This window comes from Hemicordylus capensis, chromosome 7, assembly GCF_027244095.1.
Source record: "Hemicordylus capensis ecotype Gifberg chromosome 7, rHemCap1.1.pri, whole genome shotgun sequence".
Taxonomy (NCBI): Eukaryota; Metazoa; Chordata; class Lepidosauria; order Squamata; family Cordylidae; genus Hemicordylus; species Hemicordylus capensis.
Window position 1 is genome coordinate 32,131,052 of NC_069663.1, and position 20,677 is coordinate 32,151,728.

A 20,677-nucleotide genomic window follows, 5' to 3' on the forward strand; every position below is an offset into this window, starting at 1 on the left:
TTGTATATCTGGTGTAAGAAAGTTGCTGGTTTTGGGGGTTGTTCATTTCTGCAAGACTCTGCTCCCCCTGCTGTTTACATTTCGAAGGCGACTTGCCTAAACAGAGGCATTTTGCTGCTATTGATCAGCTAGTCTGGAAAGCACCCAGTTCAGAGGGGCTCGCTTGTGGGCCCACCACTAGGGAAGTGCCTTGGCTCCCCACATCCCAGCCCAACGCCACCCCAGAGCCCGACACTGGCCTTCAGAAAGCGACAAAGCCAGAAAGCGGCCCTCTATGGCTGCCATGAGATTCCAGGCTACTCTGCTAACCAGTAGCAGCTGGTGAACTATGCAGCTTTGCCTGACGGACAGACAGCCTGCAGGCAGCACCGCCGAGAGAGAGGAGCAACTCGAGCTGCCTCCTCTGCCCCCCCCCACCCCACCCCCTGACTCATTAGGACCGGCGGCTACTGCCGCTAACCCCAGCCAGCAGAGCAAACGTGCAAGACCCATTGGAAGACCCTGGGCAGGAGAGACCACGTAGATGCCCTGAACCCCTGAGAGGGAGGCGGGAGCTCCTACCTGTCGCTGCTTCAGGAAGTCGAGAGCGATCTGCACATTCTGTAGTCGGTGGAACCGCATCCGGCCTCTCTCCCGTGGCTGAAAGACACAGACAGCAGCTTCAGCCCCACTGTCTCACCAAGACCCACTTGTTGCCTGTGCCCTGGCTGGCCTGGGCATCCTGGCCTTTCTGTCCATACCTCAGGGGAAGCACGGATCCACTCTGGAAGAATCCTGCCCCCCACGCCCCCCCACCACCACCCACCCGGCTCCACTCCGGTTTCAAGCTGCCATCTCAGTTCAGAACCACTAAGGCCCAGCAGAGTTGCATGGCTTACACCAGGGGCCCCAGCTTGGAGTCCCCGGATGATATTGGGCTAAAACGCCGATAACCATCAAGCACAGCAGCCAAAGGCTGGAGCCGATGGGAGTTGCAGACCCTAGAGCGGGAGCCCCCTGGCTTAGGGGAGCAAAGCCCATGCCTGAGCTGAAAGGCCATGTCTCTTCAAGTGAGCTAGCAAGGAGCAAGTGCAGATCAGCAGATTGGTGGGGTGGCAGGTGGTCTCAGCAGGAGTGAGCCGCTTGAGTGGCAAAAGGCAAAATAACTGGCCAGAGGAAGAAGATGAAGCAAGAGAAAACACACACTGCACAGCACCCAACACATCACAAACGCTAAGGTAACTGCACGAGTCGTCTTGAACGCAGCACAATAATCATTGGCCATGGCAGCTAAGTAGAGCCTCCATGTTCAGAGGCCTCTAAATATCCCTTGTCAAACTCCTGCAGCATTGCGGGGAGGGGTGCTGTAGCCTCCACAACTTCATTGGGAAACTATGGTACATAGTGGGGACGCTGGGGACGTCCCAGAGGACAGCAGACTGCTCCTGAAAAGATCACCACCATGCCCAGCAGCAGCCAGGGGAGCAAGAGCACCTGAGCCCCCCAGACAGGGCTAAGCTTAGGGCCTCGATGCCTCTGAGTCAACCCTGCAGGACTGGCCAGCTGCACCCTTCAGGCCCAATGACACTGCAGCATGGGCGGGGGGGGGGGGGGGCGGCAGAGGAGACTCTGCAAGTCAAATGACAGCTCCAGGGGGGTGACCTCAGAGGACAGACCCAGCCAGTTCCCAGAGGGGGGGGGCTGCTTTTACCAAGGCCATTGTTCTTTCAGCAAGCAAACCACAAAAGACTGCTAGTAATTCAAACAAACAGGGAACCAACCTCGACACCCAGCCCTTTCTATCAGGGGAGTCCAAAGTAGTTCAATCCACAACTGTCCAGACCGCCCCCCCACCCTCCGTTTCTTTGCATGGGGTGCCACTCCCCCCACCAGAACCTCATTGGTGAGGTCAGGAGGAAAGCCAGACACCTGCACCTAAAAAGCAAGATCCTGTGCAGGAAGATTTCAAAAGAACCATATATTTCACACACATCGAGGCAGACAGACAGCATGCAGCATTATTTTTTGCTCTCTGGCAATAAAGCTTCAGGCACAAGGTATCCTCTGTGGAGGAGGAGAGCATGTTCCCCCCCCCCACCGAACACTGCAGCCTGCAGGAAAAGAGACTGATTGACTGCATTGCCTTTATTCAGTGTGACAGGTTATTTTATACTTGTGAGGGAGTGAGAGATTCGGCATTTCCATGTGCTTGGGGTATATGTACGGATGCCCACACAAGTGTGCACACATGCGCCCAAGCACCTCCAGTACTTCGACAGGCTGTCGTGCGCTCACACCATGTGGGTTAGTATTCCTCACACATCTGGCTACCAGTACCAGAGTTCACGCACACAGATAATCCAGTGATCCTTCAAAACCCCTGCAGGAAATCCACTCCACCCCACCCCACAAGAGTATAAGCTGCACTTTGTGCAAGTGAAGAAAATGTCAAGTGTGTTTTGAAACTGCATAATTTAGCCTGATGGCAAAAGTGTGTTTACGGTGCATAAAACATTAGTGGGAAAGAACTCGCTTGTAGAAGGGGAGAAATGAAGGGAAAGGAAAGAAGCACCATGTTTTTGCACTCTCTCTCTGAAACCATGACATGAGGAGCAGAAATAAGTTTTGTTTGTAGCCCTATTCACCTGGTTCCTTGGGTGGGTAGATCAAAGGTCACAGCAGACCCTCTGGCCCTCTCCACGCTTTCCCTTTTTGCTCCCCAGGGCGCTTTCCAGACTAGACCCTGCAACGGGGTCATGGCGTATCTCGGCAGTGTGCTTCCACACTTCCTGTGTTGTGACACCGCAGTCCCTACGTGGACATCAGGGTGCCGTTCACATTGCCAATCCCTTGTTTCTAATTTAATCGCTGCAATATAGAACTAGGACGTCGTATATCCGGTGTAAAGAAGTTGCTGTTTTTTCCGGGTTCTTAGTTGCTACGAGACTACTCCCCATGCAGTTTACATTTCCAGTGCGACTTGCCTGAATGAAGGCATTTTGCTGTTGTTGAGCAGCTAGTCTGGAAACCACCCAGGAAGCTTTACAGATTAAACCCTACCACAGTGTCACTATGGATCTCTTAAGTGTGGTTTCGTACTTCCTGTGTTGTGACACCACAGTCCCTATGCGGACAGCAGGGTGCCATTCACATTTCAAATGGCTTGTTTCGGGTTTTATCTTTGCGTTATAGTGCTACAATGTTGCATGTGTGTCACAAAAAAAGTAGCTGTATTTTCCCACTGTAGGAGTTGGAGATTCTGGGGATTGTTTTCAATATGATCCTGACAAGCCAAAGCATTTTACCTGTTGTAGCGTGTAATCAGGAAAGCAACCACTCCCCTGAATGTTTCCTTCTGCTCATGGTAATTGGGTGCATCTAACCCCAGCCTACAGTTTCCTTCTTACAGTGGTTACATCCGACACTGGGGAGAATTATGGGGGAGAATTATACTGACCTATATTATGGAGCTAGAGTAAGAGTTGCTGTGGATATTGAAATAAGATCATCTCTTCTGTACTTCAACCATTTGATTCAGGAAGACCTAGAGATGAAGACCTGGCTACCTACAACCTTTGCTCCTGCCACGCAGTGCTTTTCAAAGATGTTTACATGAACTGGATGTTTCAGGATGTGTTTCCTAAGTTTGCTTTTCTTTCTCACACTTAAGGATTAGAGAAAGAGTTAATTATAATTTTGAGTTATTAAAGTAACAATAGAGCAAAGAAGCAACAGCAAAGAAATGTGTACGTGACAATAAGTTTCCTATTAAGAGAGGATGGAATTGCTGATGTGTTCCACTAAGTTATGGTTTTGGATAGTCATGAGAAATTTTAGGATAAAGAAGAGAAGATCCAGATTCAGACTGCCTTCCTCACCGGACTCTTTTCTGACTTTACAGTTTGTAAGAACTCACAGAACAACTAGGCTCTTTGAAACTATCTTTCATGAAATGTCCCTTGTAATCAGTACTATGTTGAGGTCTTATGTGTTGTCTCTGTTTGTGCCTACACGTGCTGTACTAGAAGTTATAGAAGTAAACTCCTGTTTTTTTACAGAAGCTTTGCCTTGAGTACGTGTCTCTAATTCTCGTCATCGCTATACCCTTGTGAGCACGAACCCGCCATGTGGAGCAGTCTCTGGCCTGGAGCCTTGCACACAAACAATTTCCTGATAGCGCCTACAGCTGATCTAAATACTGGGGTGTGAGAGGCCATCCACAACAGGGTTGCCAAACTAATATATGTGAGCATTCTAAAGAACTACATCTATAAGTCTGCGGCAATGTTTTCTTCCTTACTAATTGACCCCTGCTAACTGAGCAAAGAGGCACGTTTTTAACGTGTTGATTCTTTTTATTTAGTCGGAGGAGAGTAACTGGCCCTCTCCACCCCCAGCACAGAACTTCCAGTGACTGTTGCTGGTGTGTGTCTTATATTTCTTTTTAGATTGTGAGCCCTTTGGGGACAAGGAGCCATTTTATTTACTTATTAATTCTCTATGTAAACCACTTTGGAAACTTGTTGAAAAGTGGTATATGAATATTTGTTGTTGTTATCCTTGTTTTTAATTTGCATTGTTAACTGCTCCAAGAGTTGGATTTTTTAAATATTTACACATACACACACGTACACGTACATTCAACTTAAATTTGGCTTCCTCTAACTCTGTTGTCAAACATCTCTTTGTACTGTGTGCGTGCGTGCGTGCACATGCGCACACATTTGCATTAAACCAAATTTCAGTCTTTTCATTTGCTATTCCTCCACAGGTATCCCAGCCTGGTGTCTGAAAGGTGAGTCTGGATTATCTGAGCGTGCAACCAGTGCAGATTGCTGTAAATGCTGCCTGAAGGAGGGCATCGACCTACTGCATCACCGTCCTCCTCCTCCTCCTCCTCGCTGCTCGTGCGACACCAGGACGGCACTTTCACCAGGCGCAGCGTCTTCTGCCCGGAATGCTCCTTTGGCTAACCACCATGGCAGACAGACAACACCAAGATGGGAGAAATGGCGCACACACACATACCCCCAAACGAAAATGCAGCAAACACAAAATGCAGGGGAGAAAGGAGGGGAAACACACAGCCAAAGGGCATCCTTTCCCCTTCTTCCTCTTTTTAATTTTTTTTAAAAAAAATATTACATCATCCTGGATCTTCCCACTGGAAACATTCACTGGAAAGGATGAGGAACCTCTAGGCAGGATCCTGACTGAGGCTCCAAAGTACAAGAGTTCTCTGTCCTCAGGATCAGGCTAATAGCCTGGGATGGAGAAAGCCCTTCAGGAGAGTAGGTGAGCTACCTATGACAGGCCTCCCGCTGCCCAAGAGCAGCTGACCTGCTCACATTCCAGCAAACAGCAGCAAAAGGCTAATCGGGGATGCTTCCTTGCATCTATTGGCCATTCAGCTCCGCACATGCAACTCCTCGCCACACAACCAACAAACGGAGTAGAAAAAATTAAGCCCGGCCACCCCACAGGACAGGTGCTCCTCCCCTAATCTCATTGACCTTTAGCATTCAACATGCACCCTTGGCAGGAAGTCCCTCTTCCCCGCTGGATAAGCAAAACTGCCAAGTGACACCGGGGCACAGCCCTCATAGCCGACTGGCCAGGCACCCTGCCGAAAAGTTCCACCCCTCAGGAAAAGGGGATCGGCCTGTTGGGGAGGGAATGACGGCCATCCCCCACCCAGGAAAGAAGGCCATGCCCTGTTTAGGATCTATACAGGATAATTTTGCTCTTAGCATAACAGCTTATTAAGTCATAGGCCCACCATCAGTGCAGAGTTCGAGGGGCTTTTTAACCTGCTTTAAATTCCCTTTTCTGGAGATGGATTGGAGCCGCCTGGGACTCTGACTTTTGCCAGTAAAAATATCTTGCTTGGCTCAGCCGCTGCAGACGGTGTTAAACTACAGCTCAACCATCACCCCACCTGCCTTAGGCACTCTGAAGGAGTACTTATCTGGATGGGGCAGATGTCAGGGAGGCCAAGGAGAGAGCAGGGTCACCGACTTGCCCTCATCCAATACCCTCTTGAGTCTTCCCTCTTGTACATGTGGGGACAGAAACAATCCACAGAAGGCTGTGGCAATAGTCAACTTCAGAGACCTTCTCCAGAGGAGGAGGTTTTAGTCTGAACTTGGGCTGACCAGACTCTCTCCCAGGTGAACAGTTTATAGGACAACCCTGCAGTCTACACACACACACAGCTTCCAAACCAGAGCAAGCGTATGCAATCCTTTGCTTTAAGGGTGCCTTTTCAGCATCACGGGACACAGCAGCCCCTTGTACAGGGCCTTCTATGTCCATGGTTTGGAGCCCGTTCCTCAAAGTCGGAGTCAGGGCACAGGGGAAACCAGGGAGGGCCCCCCACCAAAAGCAGTATCTTCATTTAGATTTTAAAAATCTACTGCAAGGTGACTCATTTCTAAAGGAGGGACTCCTAACCTTGGGTTATGACCTCAACTCTCATCATGTGGATGATGGAAGACATAATCCAGCTACATCTGGGGATCCAAAGTTAGGAACCGCTGCCTAGAGACCAACGCAGGACCTATTCTGACCTACTGCTCTCCTTGCTGGTCCGGGCCGGCTCCCACCTAGTCCTCTGTTTGGACTAGTGATTCTCAACGTTGGGTCCCCAGATGTTATTGGACTTCAACTCCCATAATCCCCAGCTCCAGTGGCGTTTGGTTGGGAGTTAGAGTCCAATAACAATCTGGGGTTGCCAGAATCTGAGGGGTATACTCAATGGTCAAATGGGCCGTAACCCAAAATTTGGCTTTTAAAAAGCCAATCTGACCATCGGGGGGGGGGGCACAGTCTGAAGCCCTGCCTGGCATCAGCAGTTCCCAGCCCTGGCAGCATCCTTTGGAGCCCCAGGAGGACCCAAGTGATCCCGCCTCAGGCACGACCCTACCTTTCCACACATGCCCCCTCTGAAGTGCACTTGGGCTCGTATTATTATACTCTGGAGGAAAGTCCAGGAAACCAGTACTTCTAAATCAAAGGAGCATGCCAACTTAAATGATCCCAAAAATAAATAGTTAAAAGGCATAAACAACAGCTCCCCAGTTTGGAGTCTGGAATGGTGATGATCGGAGGAGGATCTGCTCCCGGGCGGGAGGACTCCTTTGATTTCTGGGGGCTGGGGAAGCTTGGAAACTCACCAGTTTGACACCCGAAAGGACCTCCAGCAGGGAGATGAGGTTGTGGCCATCTCGCAGGTCCTCGTAGAGGTCATTGATGTGCTTGCGCACCTGTGGGGTCAAAGCAGAGGGAGAGACCCATTCAGAGGCTGGGAAGACTTTTCCTGATCTTTTCTTCAGGCAAATCAGCAGCCTGAAGAGAGACCTCCTGCTCTGTCATGGAAGCATGAAGGAGAGGCAGGGAAAAAGCCCAAGACCCTGGGCATAGTGGCAACATGGGCAAGGCGGGCAGCAATGAGCCATGCAAGGTGTTGAGCCTCCACCCAACCATTACTTGAAATCCAAATAAGCCCATGCCCCACAAGCTCCATTTCCAGAGATTCCAAACTTGGAAACCTATTTCTGCAGCCAGAAGGACTAGAAATTGGCTTCTTTAAAAAAAAAAAAAAATCTCAGAATGCTGATCTTTTTTTCCTGTGCTTGCACACAACACAGACAGCACTAAGCTTTATTATTTATTTTATTTTATTTTACAAATTTCTAGACCACCCAAAACTTGCGTCTCTGGGCAGTTCACAATAAAGACACAATCAAAACAAAATTTAAACATTAAAAATAATTTAAAACTTAAAACAAGTTAAAAGTATTAAAAAGGTAAATTTAATTAAAAGCCAGAGTGAACAAATGTGTCTTAATTGACTTTTTAAAAGTTGTGAGAGATGGGAAGGCTCTTATTTCACTAGGGAGCGCATTCCAAAGCCTCGGGGCAGCAACGGAGAAGGCCCATCTCTAAGTAGCCACCAGACAAACCAGTGGCAACTGTAGACGGACCTCTCCAGATGACCATAATGGGTGCTGGGGCTCATAGCGAAGAAGTTGTTCTCTTAAATACCTTTCAGCTTTGGGTTGCACACATATCAGAAGGCAGAAAGCCTTTAAAAACAGATTATACCATGGAGCCAAAGAGACAAACTTAAGTAGCTCTGGTCTCCTAGGAAGTTAAAATCAAAGGCACACCCATTTACCTTCATCAGATGCTTATTCACCCATTTGGTGAAAGTCTTTTTCTGGACTCGATCCCGTTCATCTATAAGAAAGAGCAGAGGGAGAAAAAGAGGTTAGCATCTCAGTAACGGGGAAAACGGAGAGTGACTTGCACAGGGCAGATTTCCTGTTGCAGGTTAAAAGTAAATCCCACCACAGGACTCCTTAGAAAGACCTAGAGCAGACACAAAGCTGGCCAGGAAACTAAGGGGGAAACTAAAATGCTTCCCTCTCTTCCAAGACACAAGCTTCGCTTTCTCTGCAGGGTCAGGATAGGCACCTTTTGCCGCCTTTGCTGAGCGTAAGGGTTTTAGCAGATGCATATGTTAAGAAGGAGCCCTCCTCAAGCCCAACAATACAGGTAATTAGCGGCTTATTCATCACTGTATTTCGGTTCATTGGATTTTAAGGATTTAACATTTATTTCGGGCCCTCAAGCTCAGTCCAAGGACACCCAGAGAGCTTTACATTTTCCAGACAGCTCTGGGGGCAGCATTTCAACCACTTAAACACCCAGAGTGCCCGGGACTCTACTCCCAGAATCCCTGCACCGTGGCCAGAAATCTACGGATTCCGTGTTTCAGACAAGACAAATGCCCTCCTCTCTCCACCAACCCACCCTCAGCAAAGCAAACCAGAATCAGCAGGAAGAGACCTTGCAGTCTGACCCCAGGCTTCTCAGCCCCCTGGCTTGAAAGACAGAGCCAAATGCCCACCCCAGAAGACCCAAAGAGCATGCATGTTGTACTGTGGGTGAAGAGCAGAGACACCAGACAAAGGTGACTGACACAAGCAAGCCAAGCACCTGCTATCACAGAGGCCCCCACGCCAAGGTTACAAGCCAATCCATGCTGGTGGAATAGTCTTGCTCCGAGTGAGGAAACTCGCCCCGAGTGAGAACAAAGGTGAATGCCATGAGTTATGGAACCCAGAATCCATTCCAATAGTGGGAAAGCCAGAAAAAAATCTCTCGAGATTTTTGTTCATTCATTGCTTACATTTATATCCCGCTCTTCCTCCAAGGAGCTCAGAGTTTGTGTACATGGTTATTTTTATCCTCACAGCAACCCTGTGAGGTAGGTTAGGCTGAGAGATACATGACTGGCCCAGAGTCACCCAGTGAGTTTCATGGTTGAATGTGGATTCAAACTCAGGACTTCTCGGTCCTACTCCAACACTCTAACCACTACGCTGTGCTGGCTCTCTCGGCTTCCTTTCCAGTAGGGTCCATTCTCTCAAAGACATGAACAAAATGAAGTGGTGGTGTTAAAACACAGAAGAGTTTAATGTTTTAAGTTTTGGTTCGGTCTTCAGAATGCTGATTTTCCATTTGAAAGTCAAAATAATTGGTGGTTCTAGATTTCTCTCTCGGTAGGTTTCAATTTTTCACAACCATGCATACACACCAGTCCTTACACAACGTACATGCAATGGAAGGGCACGTGAAAAGTGAGTACACGCCAGAAGACAGCTTCTGCTTCAGTATATACAAGCTATAACCAGCTTGGCTCAGAGTGCTTCTTGCACTCTCTGTCAAAACAAAAACTAATAGGAGAAAATGGCAGCATGGCCACTTTGATCTCCATCTAACACCCAACTGGGGTGGTCCCAGCCCCATCGGCTTGGAAGCAAAACTGGGACATGTGAAAATAAGGCTGTGGGTTCTGCATAGCCAGGTGTCTCCCAATGATGGAGAAGCAGAGTTGAGACAAGGAATCCCTATTTAAAACCCAAACACAGCCCCACAGGGGCCAATGCACAGTCCAGTGGAGTGAGGAGAGCGTCACTTGAGTGGGAAAGGGGGACGCATAAGGGAGGAGAAAGGTGGCCAGCTTGACCCCTCAGCAACCTATAGCAGGGGCTATACCAGAGCTCAACAACTTTGGCCCTCCATTTATTGCTGGACTACTGACCCTCACTGTGACTGATGATGATGGGAGCTGTGGTCCATCAACAGCTGGAAGGCCAAAGCTGTGCAACCCTGGGCTACGCCTGGACTCCCCAGATGCTCTTGGACTACGACTCCGAGCCCCTCCTGCTCTCCCCCACACCACAAAACAGTGCCTGAAACCTACTGGCCATGGCAGCTGCCTCTGGAAAGAGCAGCCTCTGCTCCCGTTTGAATCGAGAGAAGCTGCAGGGCACCCACACTCACAGGCGGCTGCATCCTCCCAAATCTCTCTCCCTCCCCGATACAGACGTACAGCAAGTGTTCCTCCACCACCAAGCGACAGCCCAGCCCCATAAAGACCACCCCGCTCCTGAAGCCCTCCTGGGACAGTCCCCCCTTCCCTTCCAACAGTCAAGGCCGCAAGGCTGATTTGAGTGAAGCAACGTCCTGCCCCATCTATGAGTCAGAGGGGATCAAGGGCTCCGGGCCCAGGCACCCTTTCCAGGAAGTGAGTTCAGTGGAACTTATTCCCAAGGAAGCAGGCTTAGGATCAGGCTGCAGGTCTCTCCCCCGCCCCCCACAGAAAGAGACGGGGGCCCTACTAACCCAGGCAGCACATCCGGCACGCAAGGTGGGCATTCAGCTCCCTCTCCTCTCTGAAGAGGTGCCACATGGCGCTCACAGATCCCAGCAACGGCAGCTCCAGGTCCTCGGTGGGCAGCAGCAGCAGCAGCGGTCCTCTCCCACCTTCCTGTTTCCCTTGTGGGACCTTATCTTCAGCGTGGTCTCCTAGCCCCATGCAGCAGCACTGCCGCCTTCCTCAAGCAGACTCCTCCCAGGACTTCCTCTGTTCAGTGATAGGAAGGGGTGCATGCGCTCTCTCTTGCTCCTCTTAGAGCACCACTCCAAAAAGGAGTGGCTACCCTTGGAGGTGTGGAGAAGGCAGCTTCAACGTGTTCTGTAGTCAGAAGACTCCCAACCAACAGCAAAAGGGAGGTGGTACTGTGGTCCAGCACAAATGGGTTTCAAAAAAGCAGGATTGCCCTCAGTTAAGGCAGAGAAGCATCCAAAGCAAGCAGATGCCAGCACAACCAGCAGGCTTAAATGCCGCATGGACGATTCCGCAGCAGCAAGGAGACTGGCCAATCTTGTGCTTCATCCCACCACAGGCTCTTCCTCATCCAGACACCACAATGCCTTGGGTGGGCAGTTGCTGTCCCACTATTCCCACTATCAGGAAGGGGTTCTTCAGTGTTAAGGGCCACAAAAAGCCATCATCGCCATAAGAAGCTCCACTGCAGTCCCAAGTAAGGCATGAGTCCAGTTCTGCTCTCCAGGGTCTTGGGCACCATTTCACGAACCATCACAAATCTACACGATGCAGGGACAGCTCACAGTTCCTCCAGGACCACGAAAAGAAGGGCAACTTTCCGATTCTGCTTCTTCCTCCAGCTTCTTCCCAAAGGTCTACCCAGCCGAGGTTGCCATCTATAGGCAGCAAGAAGCCTGTGGAAGTTAGACAGTTCCGCCCTTCTCTCTCCAGAAGACTCAGCGTGCCGGATTCCTCCTCTGAGTCTTGTTTTCCAGTCCCCGGAGTCAACCGCAGTGGTCGTCATACAGACTAAACCAGCGCCGGAAGAGAACAACGGGGTGTTCTGTTCTCTCTGCATTCAGGCCGGTCGGGACTGCAGCATCTTCCCAAATCACCATCCTCTTGAGCTGAAGACCGCTCTAAAAGTTCCAGAGCTTCGTTGCGGAAGGCCCGAGTCAGTTTCAAAGGACACCCGCTTGGAATGCCCACAGCAGAGATAGCGAAGGAGTCTCTATCATTTCCTCTTCCTTTTTGTCTTCTTCTAAATATAACTCCTCTTCAGTCTCCAGAAAGCCCAGCACAACAAGGCTTTTGCACCTCAAAGCCCCCTCCCCAGCTGGGATAGCAGAAGACCCCGACTTCCACCACTGCTGCCCAGGAAACAAGTTTTCCTAGAAAACTCCGCGGAGGAGAATTCCCATGGATGCGCTTTCTCCACCCAGAAGAGTCTGTCACCCAGTCTTTTTCCTCCTGGGTGGTTCTTGGATTCTAATGAGCTTAGCCAGTCCTCCGCCCACCGCCACTATCCAAGGAGCTAATTTTAAGTCCCTCACTCCTTCTCGCCAACAGCATGAAGGCCTGCTCAGCTTATCTCCAACGGCTAATCTGTTTCCAGAGAACCCTTCCGATAAGCAACCTGTTACCACAGGCTCCTCAAATCCCAGCGGGAGCTGCTCCGGCTGACTTTCCACTACCCCATCCTCGCCTCGCCTGTCCAGAAGATAACCAATCAACCGTCTGGCATTCCTGACGGAGATCAGGGCCAGAGGCAACAGCAAAGCTGCTATTGTCAGTGACCTGGCTCGGCCTACCCGAGGAAGGGGGGGGACAGGAGGGAGGATTAGGGCATGCAGAGAAATGCCACAAGAGACCAGGCGGTGCACAGTCAGGACCAAGCCCATTAAAAATAGGTAGCAACGCAAACCCAGATTCCCCAGAGCATCCTCTGTGCAGCCAGCAGTTACACTGCTGAGCACCCCAAAGGCCACCAAATGTGCATTGGGAAATGCACAGCTGTATTACAAAGGGCATCCTCTGGACTTTAACAGCTAACCAGGCCAGAGGGGTGCCAAAGCAGGCAGCTCAGATTGCTCCTCTTTTTCTCCCACCCAGGAGCCACGCTGCCTGAAGGCTGGCTGTTCGTCAGGTTAACCGCACTGCTCTCCCTGACAAATGGCCAGTCTGCATTCGGCAGGACAGAAGAGATAGGAGCAACCCAAGCTACCTCCTTTGGTGCCCCCAACCCGTTTGGAAACCCCACTGCCACCTCTGGAAGAGTTCTAGAGTTAGGGGCCAAGCAGAAAACGTGCACTTTTTCTATATAGATAGCCTGACACCATATGCACCAAGTCACACCCTCTTATTCTGGGATATATCAATCCAGAATAAGTATCATCTTCCAGGTTCTGCAACCAACCAACCCTTTCCACAGGCTAGGGCAGTCCTCGTCTGAACTGCCCTCTATACGGGCATATGCACGATAGCCTGTTCCTTGTGCACTGATGCCACTATTCAAAGGGTTCCTTCCCACAGCTTCCTGATCCCTAGTCCACACAAAAACGGATCTCCACAGTGTTGCAATACCACCCAGGACCATTCACAAGTCACAGTGTCTACTGGCAGGAGCTACTTCCAGACAGGACACCTCTGCTCCTGTGCATAATGGTGCTTATCTCAGAATGAACCAAAGAGGAACCCCTGATCTTGCCAGAGTGGCATTGCCACGTTTCTGCAACCTGCAATCCACCCTTAAATATGCAAACATAGGAGAGCCTGAAGTCAGTTCCTTTTCCCCTCTGGGATCACTTAGACCAGCAGCGGCCAACCCAAGACTCGACCAGCTGCTGTTGGATTACAACTCCCATCATCCCTAGCTGTGGTGTCAGTCAACTCTCGATGCAGAATACGCATGAACCAGCCTTTAAAAGAATTCCCATCATGCAACTGAGCTGCAACAGGAGAAACCATATGAGGGCCCCCAAGAGGCAGCAGAATCCAAGCGTGTCTGTAGTCATTTATCATACGTATGCTTCAGAGTTGTTGCTTCACAGCCTTGACCACTGCAATCACAACATCCTTGCTTCTCTGTTTTTGTTTGGGGGAACGGTCCGTCTCAGTGGGGCGGGAGGCAGCTTGTTATTCCTCTGCCAAGGACCTTCTTCGTGGCACAGGACTGTTTGCGAACTGCCATTTTGTTGCCCCCAGTTTGGAGGAATCCCGTTGGAGCTCTTTGCAATCCACTTGGATTTCCATCATCGTGGATAATTTGGAGCCAACCACAAATTTTGCCACCTTCCTGCCCACTACTAACTCCAGATCATTTACAAACAAGCAAGAGCACAGATCCCCATACAGAAAATTACTTCCCTCCACTGCAAGAACTGTCAATTTAGTCCCACCTTCTGCTTTTTGTTCTTCAACCAGCTACGAATCCACAGGGTCAGTCAAACCTTTTATTTAATGATTACTAACTTTACCCAGGAGCCTTTGCTGAGGGACTTTGTCAAAGGCTTTTTGAAAGTCCAAGTATATATACCATGTCAACCAAATCACCTCTATCCACATGCTTGTTGACACTCTCAAAGAAACCCGAAAGGCTGGTTAGGAAGGACTTGTGGAAGCCACAATTCAGCAAGGCTTGTTCTTTTATTATTTATTTATTTCTACAAAAGTTTTGCTTGTATCGCTTTGCACTTTTCACATGTTGCCGGGCCGGGGGGGGGGGGGGGAACCAAGCAACTAGTAACTGTAACTGGTAACTAGTAAAGACTAGCAACTGACAACTAGAATTTTCAATATAGTTTTCAATAGTATCGCTGTTTATTTGTTTTAAATAATAGATTTCAGCTAATAAATCTTTCCCTATTTTGCAGAACTTGGAAGAGAGCTGAACATTCCAGAACTTCTCATCCTAATTTATTTAAGACAAAGAACTCTGAGAAGATGGAAAGAGGCAGAAATGGAAGGAAACACCAAATATACACCAGCCTCCCCCCACCACAGACACTACTAATATTAGGAATATTTGTATACTGCATTTCGTTTTTAAAAAAAAATTCTCAAAGTGGTTTACATAGAAAAAGAAATAAGATGGTTCCCTGTCCCAAAGGGACTTGCAGTCTAAAAAGAAACAAAAGGGAGACCCCAGCAACACAGCCAGATAGCAGTGCTGGGATTGCCTGGGTGACATTTCTTCTCTCTTTACTCATGGACTATAGAATTGAAAGTCGGAAAATTCTAAACATCAGAGCGGCTCGTCATAGGATCCAAGGGAACCGTCACTCCCAAAGCGTGCCAAGAACTCTCTTCGTCCATTCCGAGGACTGCAGTTCCCAGGGTTCCTTTGGTTGGGGTTCCTTGCCAGGAAAGTAGGCTCTGAAACGGCCTTACTGCAGTACAGCTGAGTGGGTCCCCCAGCATCTTCCATGCCATCTCCACCGCAGCTGTACTTCTGGACCCTTTCCTGGCCCTCTACTAGCGCACACAGTCCGTGACTATCACTTTAAACAAGGCCAGGAGCAAGAAGAGAGACACAAAACCAGGAACACTCTTTGCTACACAAAGGACAGTACCTTCCTCCCGCTTGCGCTTGGTCCAGTACAAGATGCCAGCGACTCCAAGAACGTGACTCAGGACGAAAACTGTGGGCGGCAGGAAAGCACCTTCCAGGAGAGGCATCACCGGCCTCCTGGTCCCCAGCCCCTCAGGCCTCTGTCCCGTTATCTATCCCAGTGCCGGGGCTTTAAATTCCTTTCTCCTGAGGCCACAAGCACTGCCAGGACGCAGCAGCATCACCCCCAGAGGGCCAGGGCGCGCGAGAACAGCAAAGCCGTCACCGTCACCGAGCGGAGAGAATGAACGGCTTCCTCCAAGAACGAGGCGGGGGGAGTGCTTCTCCCCATCACCAGCCCGCAGAAAAACAGTCAGCCTCTACTGCTTCCAAAGCAGAGAGAGCAGGCAGAAGAGGGCAGTTTTGGAAAGACAGAGAGTGAGCAGGACGGTGACTCAAACTTCTTTCCTTGGCATCCGCCAGTGTGGTGAAATGCACTGACTACAGCCCCCTTTCAAGAGAAGGAGCGCCAGGCTCTTAAATTTCCATTCCTAAGCCCATCGGAATGCCCCCTGTACATGCAGACATGTTTGGAAGAGGAAGTACTGCTTAAGGAGGACTCAAAAACGTCCCTCTGATCATCACTTTATTATGGCAACCAAAGTGACACAAGGCACAAGTAGGAAAACTCCATGTTCTACAGAACTCTTCATCAGTCTAGAAGTTAAGCAAAGCTAATGTGGGAGGCGGCAGAAAGTGACATGGTATAAAAGGTGCATATCTTTACACACAGGGCAGGAGAGCAGGTCTTCAGGCGGCAAGCATGAACTGTCCCCTTTGCTAAACAGGGTCCACCCTGATTTGCATTTGCATGGGAGACTCCATGTGTGAGCACTGTAAGATATTCCCCTTAGGGGATGGGCTTGCTCAGAGAAGAGCACCTGCCTGCTTGCATGCAGAAGGTTCCAAGTTCCCTCCCTAGTAGCACCTACAGAAAGGGCTGAGAGAGATTCCTGCCTGCAACCTTGGAGAAGCCGCTGCCAGTCTGTGAAGACAGTACTGAACTAGATGGACCAAGGGTCTGACTCAGTAAATAGCAGCTTCCTATGTCCCTATACCCACAGCTCGCTTCTTCCCTTCCTGCCCCCCACTTTGTTTTGCTTAACATCCAGTCTGATGAGTTCTGGAGGACTCAAAAGCTTGCTGCTCACAGTCCAAATAAAAGCCTTCCCAGACTGGCTTTTGGACGTTTCTGACAGAGCAACACACACTGAGGCCTGGTGTATCTCCAGGATCTATATGGAGCCCAAGTCCTGATAGCTTCTGACAGCTTGCCCCCAAAGCACCCTCATCCCTACCCCGCAGCAAGAAACGGAGACACCCAATTTATGCAATGCTTTTCTACTTCATTGGACATATAAGCAACATTGGAAGCTGCCTGGTGCTGAGTCAGACGCTTGGTCCCTCCAGCTCAGCATTGTCTACACTGGACCTCCCCAGAGGACCTCCCCAGAGTTTCAGACAGAGAGTGGCCTTTCCAGCCCTACCCAGAGATGCTGCCAGGGATTCTGCATATGGCACTGACATTCTGCCACTGAGCTATGACCCCATCCCCATTTTTTAAAAAATTCAGATGAGATTTTGTCCAGGATGCTGTTCAGGCTGCATCCATATCAGGTGCTGTTTTTCTAAAATCAAGCAACAAGCTCCAAACACAGGCAAGTTGCCCCGAGTGGTATTCAGCACCTCTGTTTCTCCTCCTCAGCACCAGACTCCCCAAGCCCATGTGTTGAGACAAAAGCTTGAAGCCATCAAAAGGCTGAAGTCTAACTCCTGCCATGGCAGGGAGGTCCCAATGGTGAGAAAAACCCCTCTATTGAGCTTCACCAAGAACAAAATCCTAGGAGTGCTTAATATTCGGGTTACTGTATAAAGTATATATCCTGTACTTCAAAGTAGATTTTGCTTTTTTCTTCCCCCATCTCCTCGGAAGCCCTGCTCGGCTCAGAATCCACAGGGCACTCACACTCAGCCTCCGTTTCCAAATATAAAATATGGGAGGAGTGGCGAGTTAATTCACATGGTGGCTAAACAAGGTAAAATACTGTCAACAAAGGCTCCATCCATGCACATTAAAAAGGGGTACATGCTCAACCCACAGAAAAGCCAGCTCATTCTGCCACACTCTAGCGTGGCCAAGGCATGAGAAGTGGCCTGATACCGAGTCAGACCCTTGCTCCATCTAGCTCAGTACTGTCTACCCAGACTGGCAGCGGCTTCTCCAAGGTTGCAGGCAGGAGTCTCTCTCTCTCAGCCCTATCCTGGAGATGCTGCCAGGGAGGGAACTGGGAACCTTCTGCATGCCAGCAGGCAGGAGTTCTACCACTGAGCTGCAGCCCCATCCCCTAAGGGGAATCTCTTTCCGTGCTCCCATTCAAATGCAATCCAGGGCAGACCCTGCTTAGCAAAGGGGACAATTCACACTTGCTCCCGCAAGAGCAGCTCTTCTCCCTTAGACCCCCAAACCCAAGACAAGGCCTCGCAAAGGAAGAGGTAGGACTAGGCAGACGGGGCAGGTGTGGTTCTCAGCAGGAAACAGGGGCCATTCCCCCCCACCCCCTGCCAGTCTCCCCAAGCTTCAGCCCTTTAGCGTCTCCTATAAAGGGGAATTTAAAGGGGTTTCCATTCACTCCTATGGGGGAAAGTAGCACACGGAGCTGGAGGCCCCCACTGTGGTGAAGGGGAAAAACCCGCCCCCATCTCCCCCCGCCACTGATGCTGGGTAGCATTAGAGACAGGCATCCTAGCGACCAGCTGGGGGGGGGGATCTTGATTGATTGATTGATTGATTGATTGATTGATTGATTGAAACTCCTTATACACTGCCTCCTCCAAAGACTCTACGGCAAATGTGTTCCTGTACTCAGCGCAGAGACCCACTGCACACGCACATGTGCACACACACACACCCCGAGCCCAATTCTGCTGGCAACACACAGGCCTTCCTCCTCGCCCACCCAACGGCATGTTATTGCGAGCCACATAAAGGGCGCTGCTGTTTCCACGCTCGGGCCAACTGAGCCAAAGCAACGCGGCTGAAGGTTAGCAAATGCTTATCTTGCCAGGCCCGAAGCACAGGGCCCTACGGCCGGCCGCCTCTCCCAAGGGCGGAGGGAGGAACACAGGCACTTTTGTTCCGGCCCGGCTACATGTGGGGCCGCTGGGCAGCCTCTCCACTGCAGCGCTCTGCCAGGCAGGGCTGCGGACAGTATGCAATTGTCTCCCCAGCGCTCCGGCTCAAAACAACCTGACACGGAGAGTTCCTTTTTCGTTTTAAGGGCGGAGGACATTCCCACAGCTATAAAGAGCAGGAACTGGGGCGAAGGGCTGCATAAATGCCAAGGCGTGCAGTCACAACACCCAAAACGGCAGCAGAGGCTCATCCAAAAGGGTGGGGGGCGGGGGTCAAAGGAGGCAAAGGAGGCTCCTCTCTCCCACCCCACCCGCACTGCTTGCAGGCTGGCCATTCCTCAGGTAGAGCTGTGCGGTTAACCTTCACTGAAACTCAGAGATGGTGTGGTAGTCACCAGAGCGGTCCATCCGAATGAGCCGAGGGATGCCCAATGAGGCACCGCAGCCTCGGATCCACGACAGCTCTGTGCCCCCCCCCATCCCATCCTGCCCTATCTTGGTGCTAGCAAGAGCCACACTGCCTGCAGGCAGAGCTGCGTGGTAAGCAGGCAGCTCTACCTGACAAATGGCCAGTCTGCAGACAGCACAGCTCTTGGCTGGGGCGGAAGAAAGAGAAGCCACCCAAGTTGCGGTGAGGAAGCAGAGGCAGCTGCACCTCTTTTGGTGCCCCCCGCACATTAGGACAGAGGAAGCTGCCATATACCGAGTCGGGCCATTGGTCTATCCAGCTCAGTATTGTCTGCACAGACTGGCAGCGGCTTCTCTAAAGTTGCAGGCAGGAGCCTCTCTTAAAGATGCTGCCAGGGAGGGAACTTGGGACTTTCTGCAGGCAAGCATTCAGATACTCTTCTTCTAGAGCGGCTCCATCGCCTAAGGGGAATATCTTGCAGTGCTCGCACACGTAGTCTCCCATTCAAATGCAAGCAGGGCGGACCCTGCTTCGCAAAGGGGACAATTCATGCTGGCTACCACCAGGAGCCCGATGCGCCAGCCTCTTAAAGCATCCTCCTCCCCCCTCTCCCCTCCCTGGACTGTCGACCAAAGAATGAACAGATGGAGTTGTGGCTTGAAGGGACCAGTGGGAGGATGACAAAGGCGACGTGTCTTGCGGAGTCATCTTGGTACGGCACTGGGGAACACCCCCCCCCTCAAACCCAAAACAGCTACGGCTTTCAGGCAGCCACCTGTGAAGGACTGTCCTCCACCCACCAGCCCAACCTCTGCAAAGAAAATTCAGAGGGAAATTTTTCCTGCAAACTGTGAAGCTCTCACTTCCTCCGTCTCAGCACCTGCTCCCCTTCACAGAAGATGATTAAACCAAGATCGCTTCTTGCATTTCTCAGATGACGGAAACAGCCTCAGACACCACCCAAGACACAAAGAAGAAAGGGGAGCAGAACCCGTCACACATGTACAGCACCAGCCACACCTCGTACTTTACATAAGCAACACTCATAAGCCCCTGCCCCAAGGAACTTACAGTCTTAAGTGTTCCTAGTGGGTGGTGGAGATGCAAGAATGATCGGAGATAAAGATGAGATAATGCAGGTAACACCTGCCTGGGCTTCATGAAGGAAGGAGAAGGCCCTACTCCAAAGCACTACTGGTAATGGAGAAACATCCAGCAGATATCAGGCCAAAGTCCACGCCCCATCAGATGTGCAATGAAGGAGCCTTGAAGATGGGCAGGAATACAACCCAACCCCAAAGGATCTTCTCAGGACACATTACTTTTATTGCTTTCACTCGTGTTTCACGAAGGCTTAACCTTTCTGGAACAAGTATACTGAGTGGGGCACAGCAAAGAGAAATCCACTTGCAATTTCATGCAACGGAACTTATTTTACTCTTTGCCCTTCTAAAAAATTGTGCACTTGCTCTAAGTGGACTGAGGCATTAGTGAGCTGCTGTGGAAAATGGACAGGAGGCGCTCGCTTTTCACCCAGCTTCAGAAGACGCCTGCGGATATGTTGGGCGCAGCAGAAACACCGTTAAGGGCATGAAATGTCTGTGGATGTTTCTATTCACTCACGTATCGCCAGCTGTCACATGCGCATGGGGAAGGAGAGACACAAAAGCTCACCACACGGAAGGCCTGCCCATGGCAAATGTCTGCTCATGCTGGCAGGAGGACGTCCCACGTGTTTAAGACCAACACGTGCAGAAGAGAAAGGCTTTTCTGTAGCAACCACAGCTGGTGAAGGATGCTCAGACTGGGCCATCCTGCAGGCCAGGCCAGGAGCGTCAGAGCAGGAGGCCTCTTCAATGCAGCCAGC

At 50.5% G+C, this 20,677-nt stretch overlaps 1 protein-coding gene across 17 annotated transcripts in view; it reads right to left on the reverse strand.

Annotated features, from left to right (window-relative positions):
• Nucleotides 1-20,677, reverse strand: part of MACF1 (microtubule actin crosslinking factor 1) — a 362,956-nt gene that overhangs the window by 231,392 nt on the left and 110,887 nt on the right. For 10 of the 17 annotated variants that reach the window (XM_053267998.1, XM_053268004.1, XM_053268005.1 and 7 more), the window contains 3 exons: nt 8,159-8,220; nt 7,155-7,244; nt 562-639 (listed from right to left, as the gene is read on the reverse strand). In XM_053267998.1, coding sequence (XP_053123973.1) covers nt 562-639; nt 7,155-7,244; nt 8,159-8,220 — 230 coding nt within the window. Of the gene's footprint in view, nt 1-561; nt 640-4,849; nt 4,949-7,154; nt 7,245-8,158; nt 8,221-15,231; nt 15,436-20,677 lie in introns of those variants that run through there. The other 7 variants (XM_053268003.1, XM_053267987.1, XM_053267988.1 and 4 more) reach the window with 3 other exon arrangements.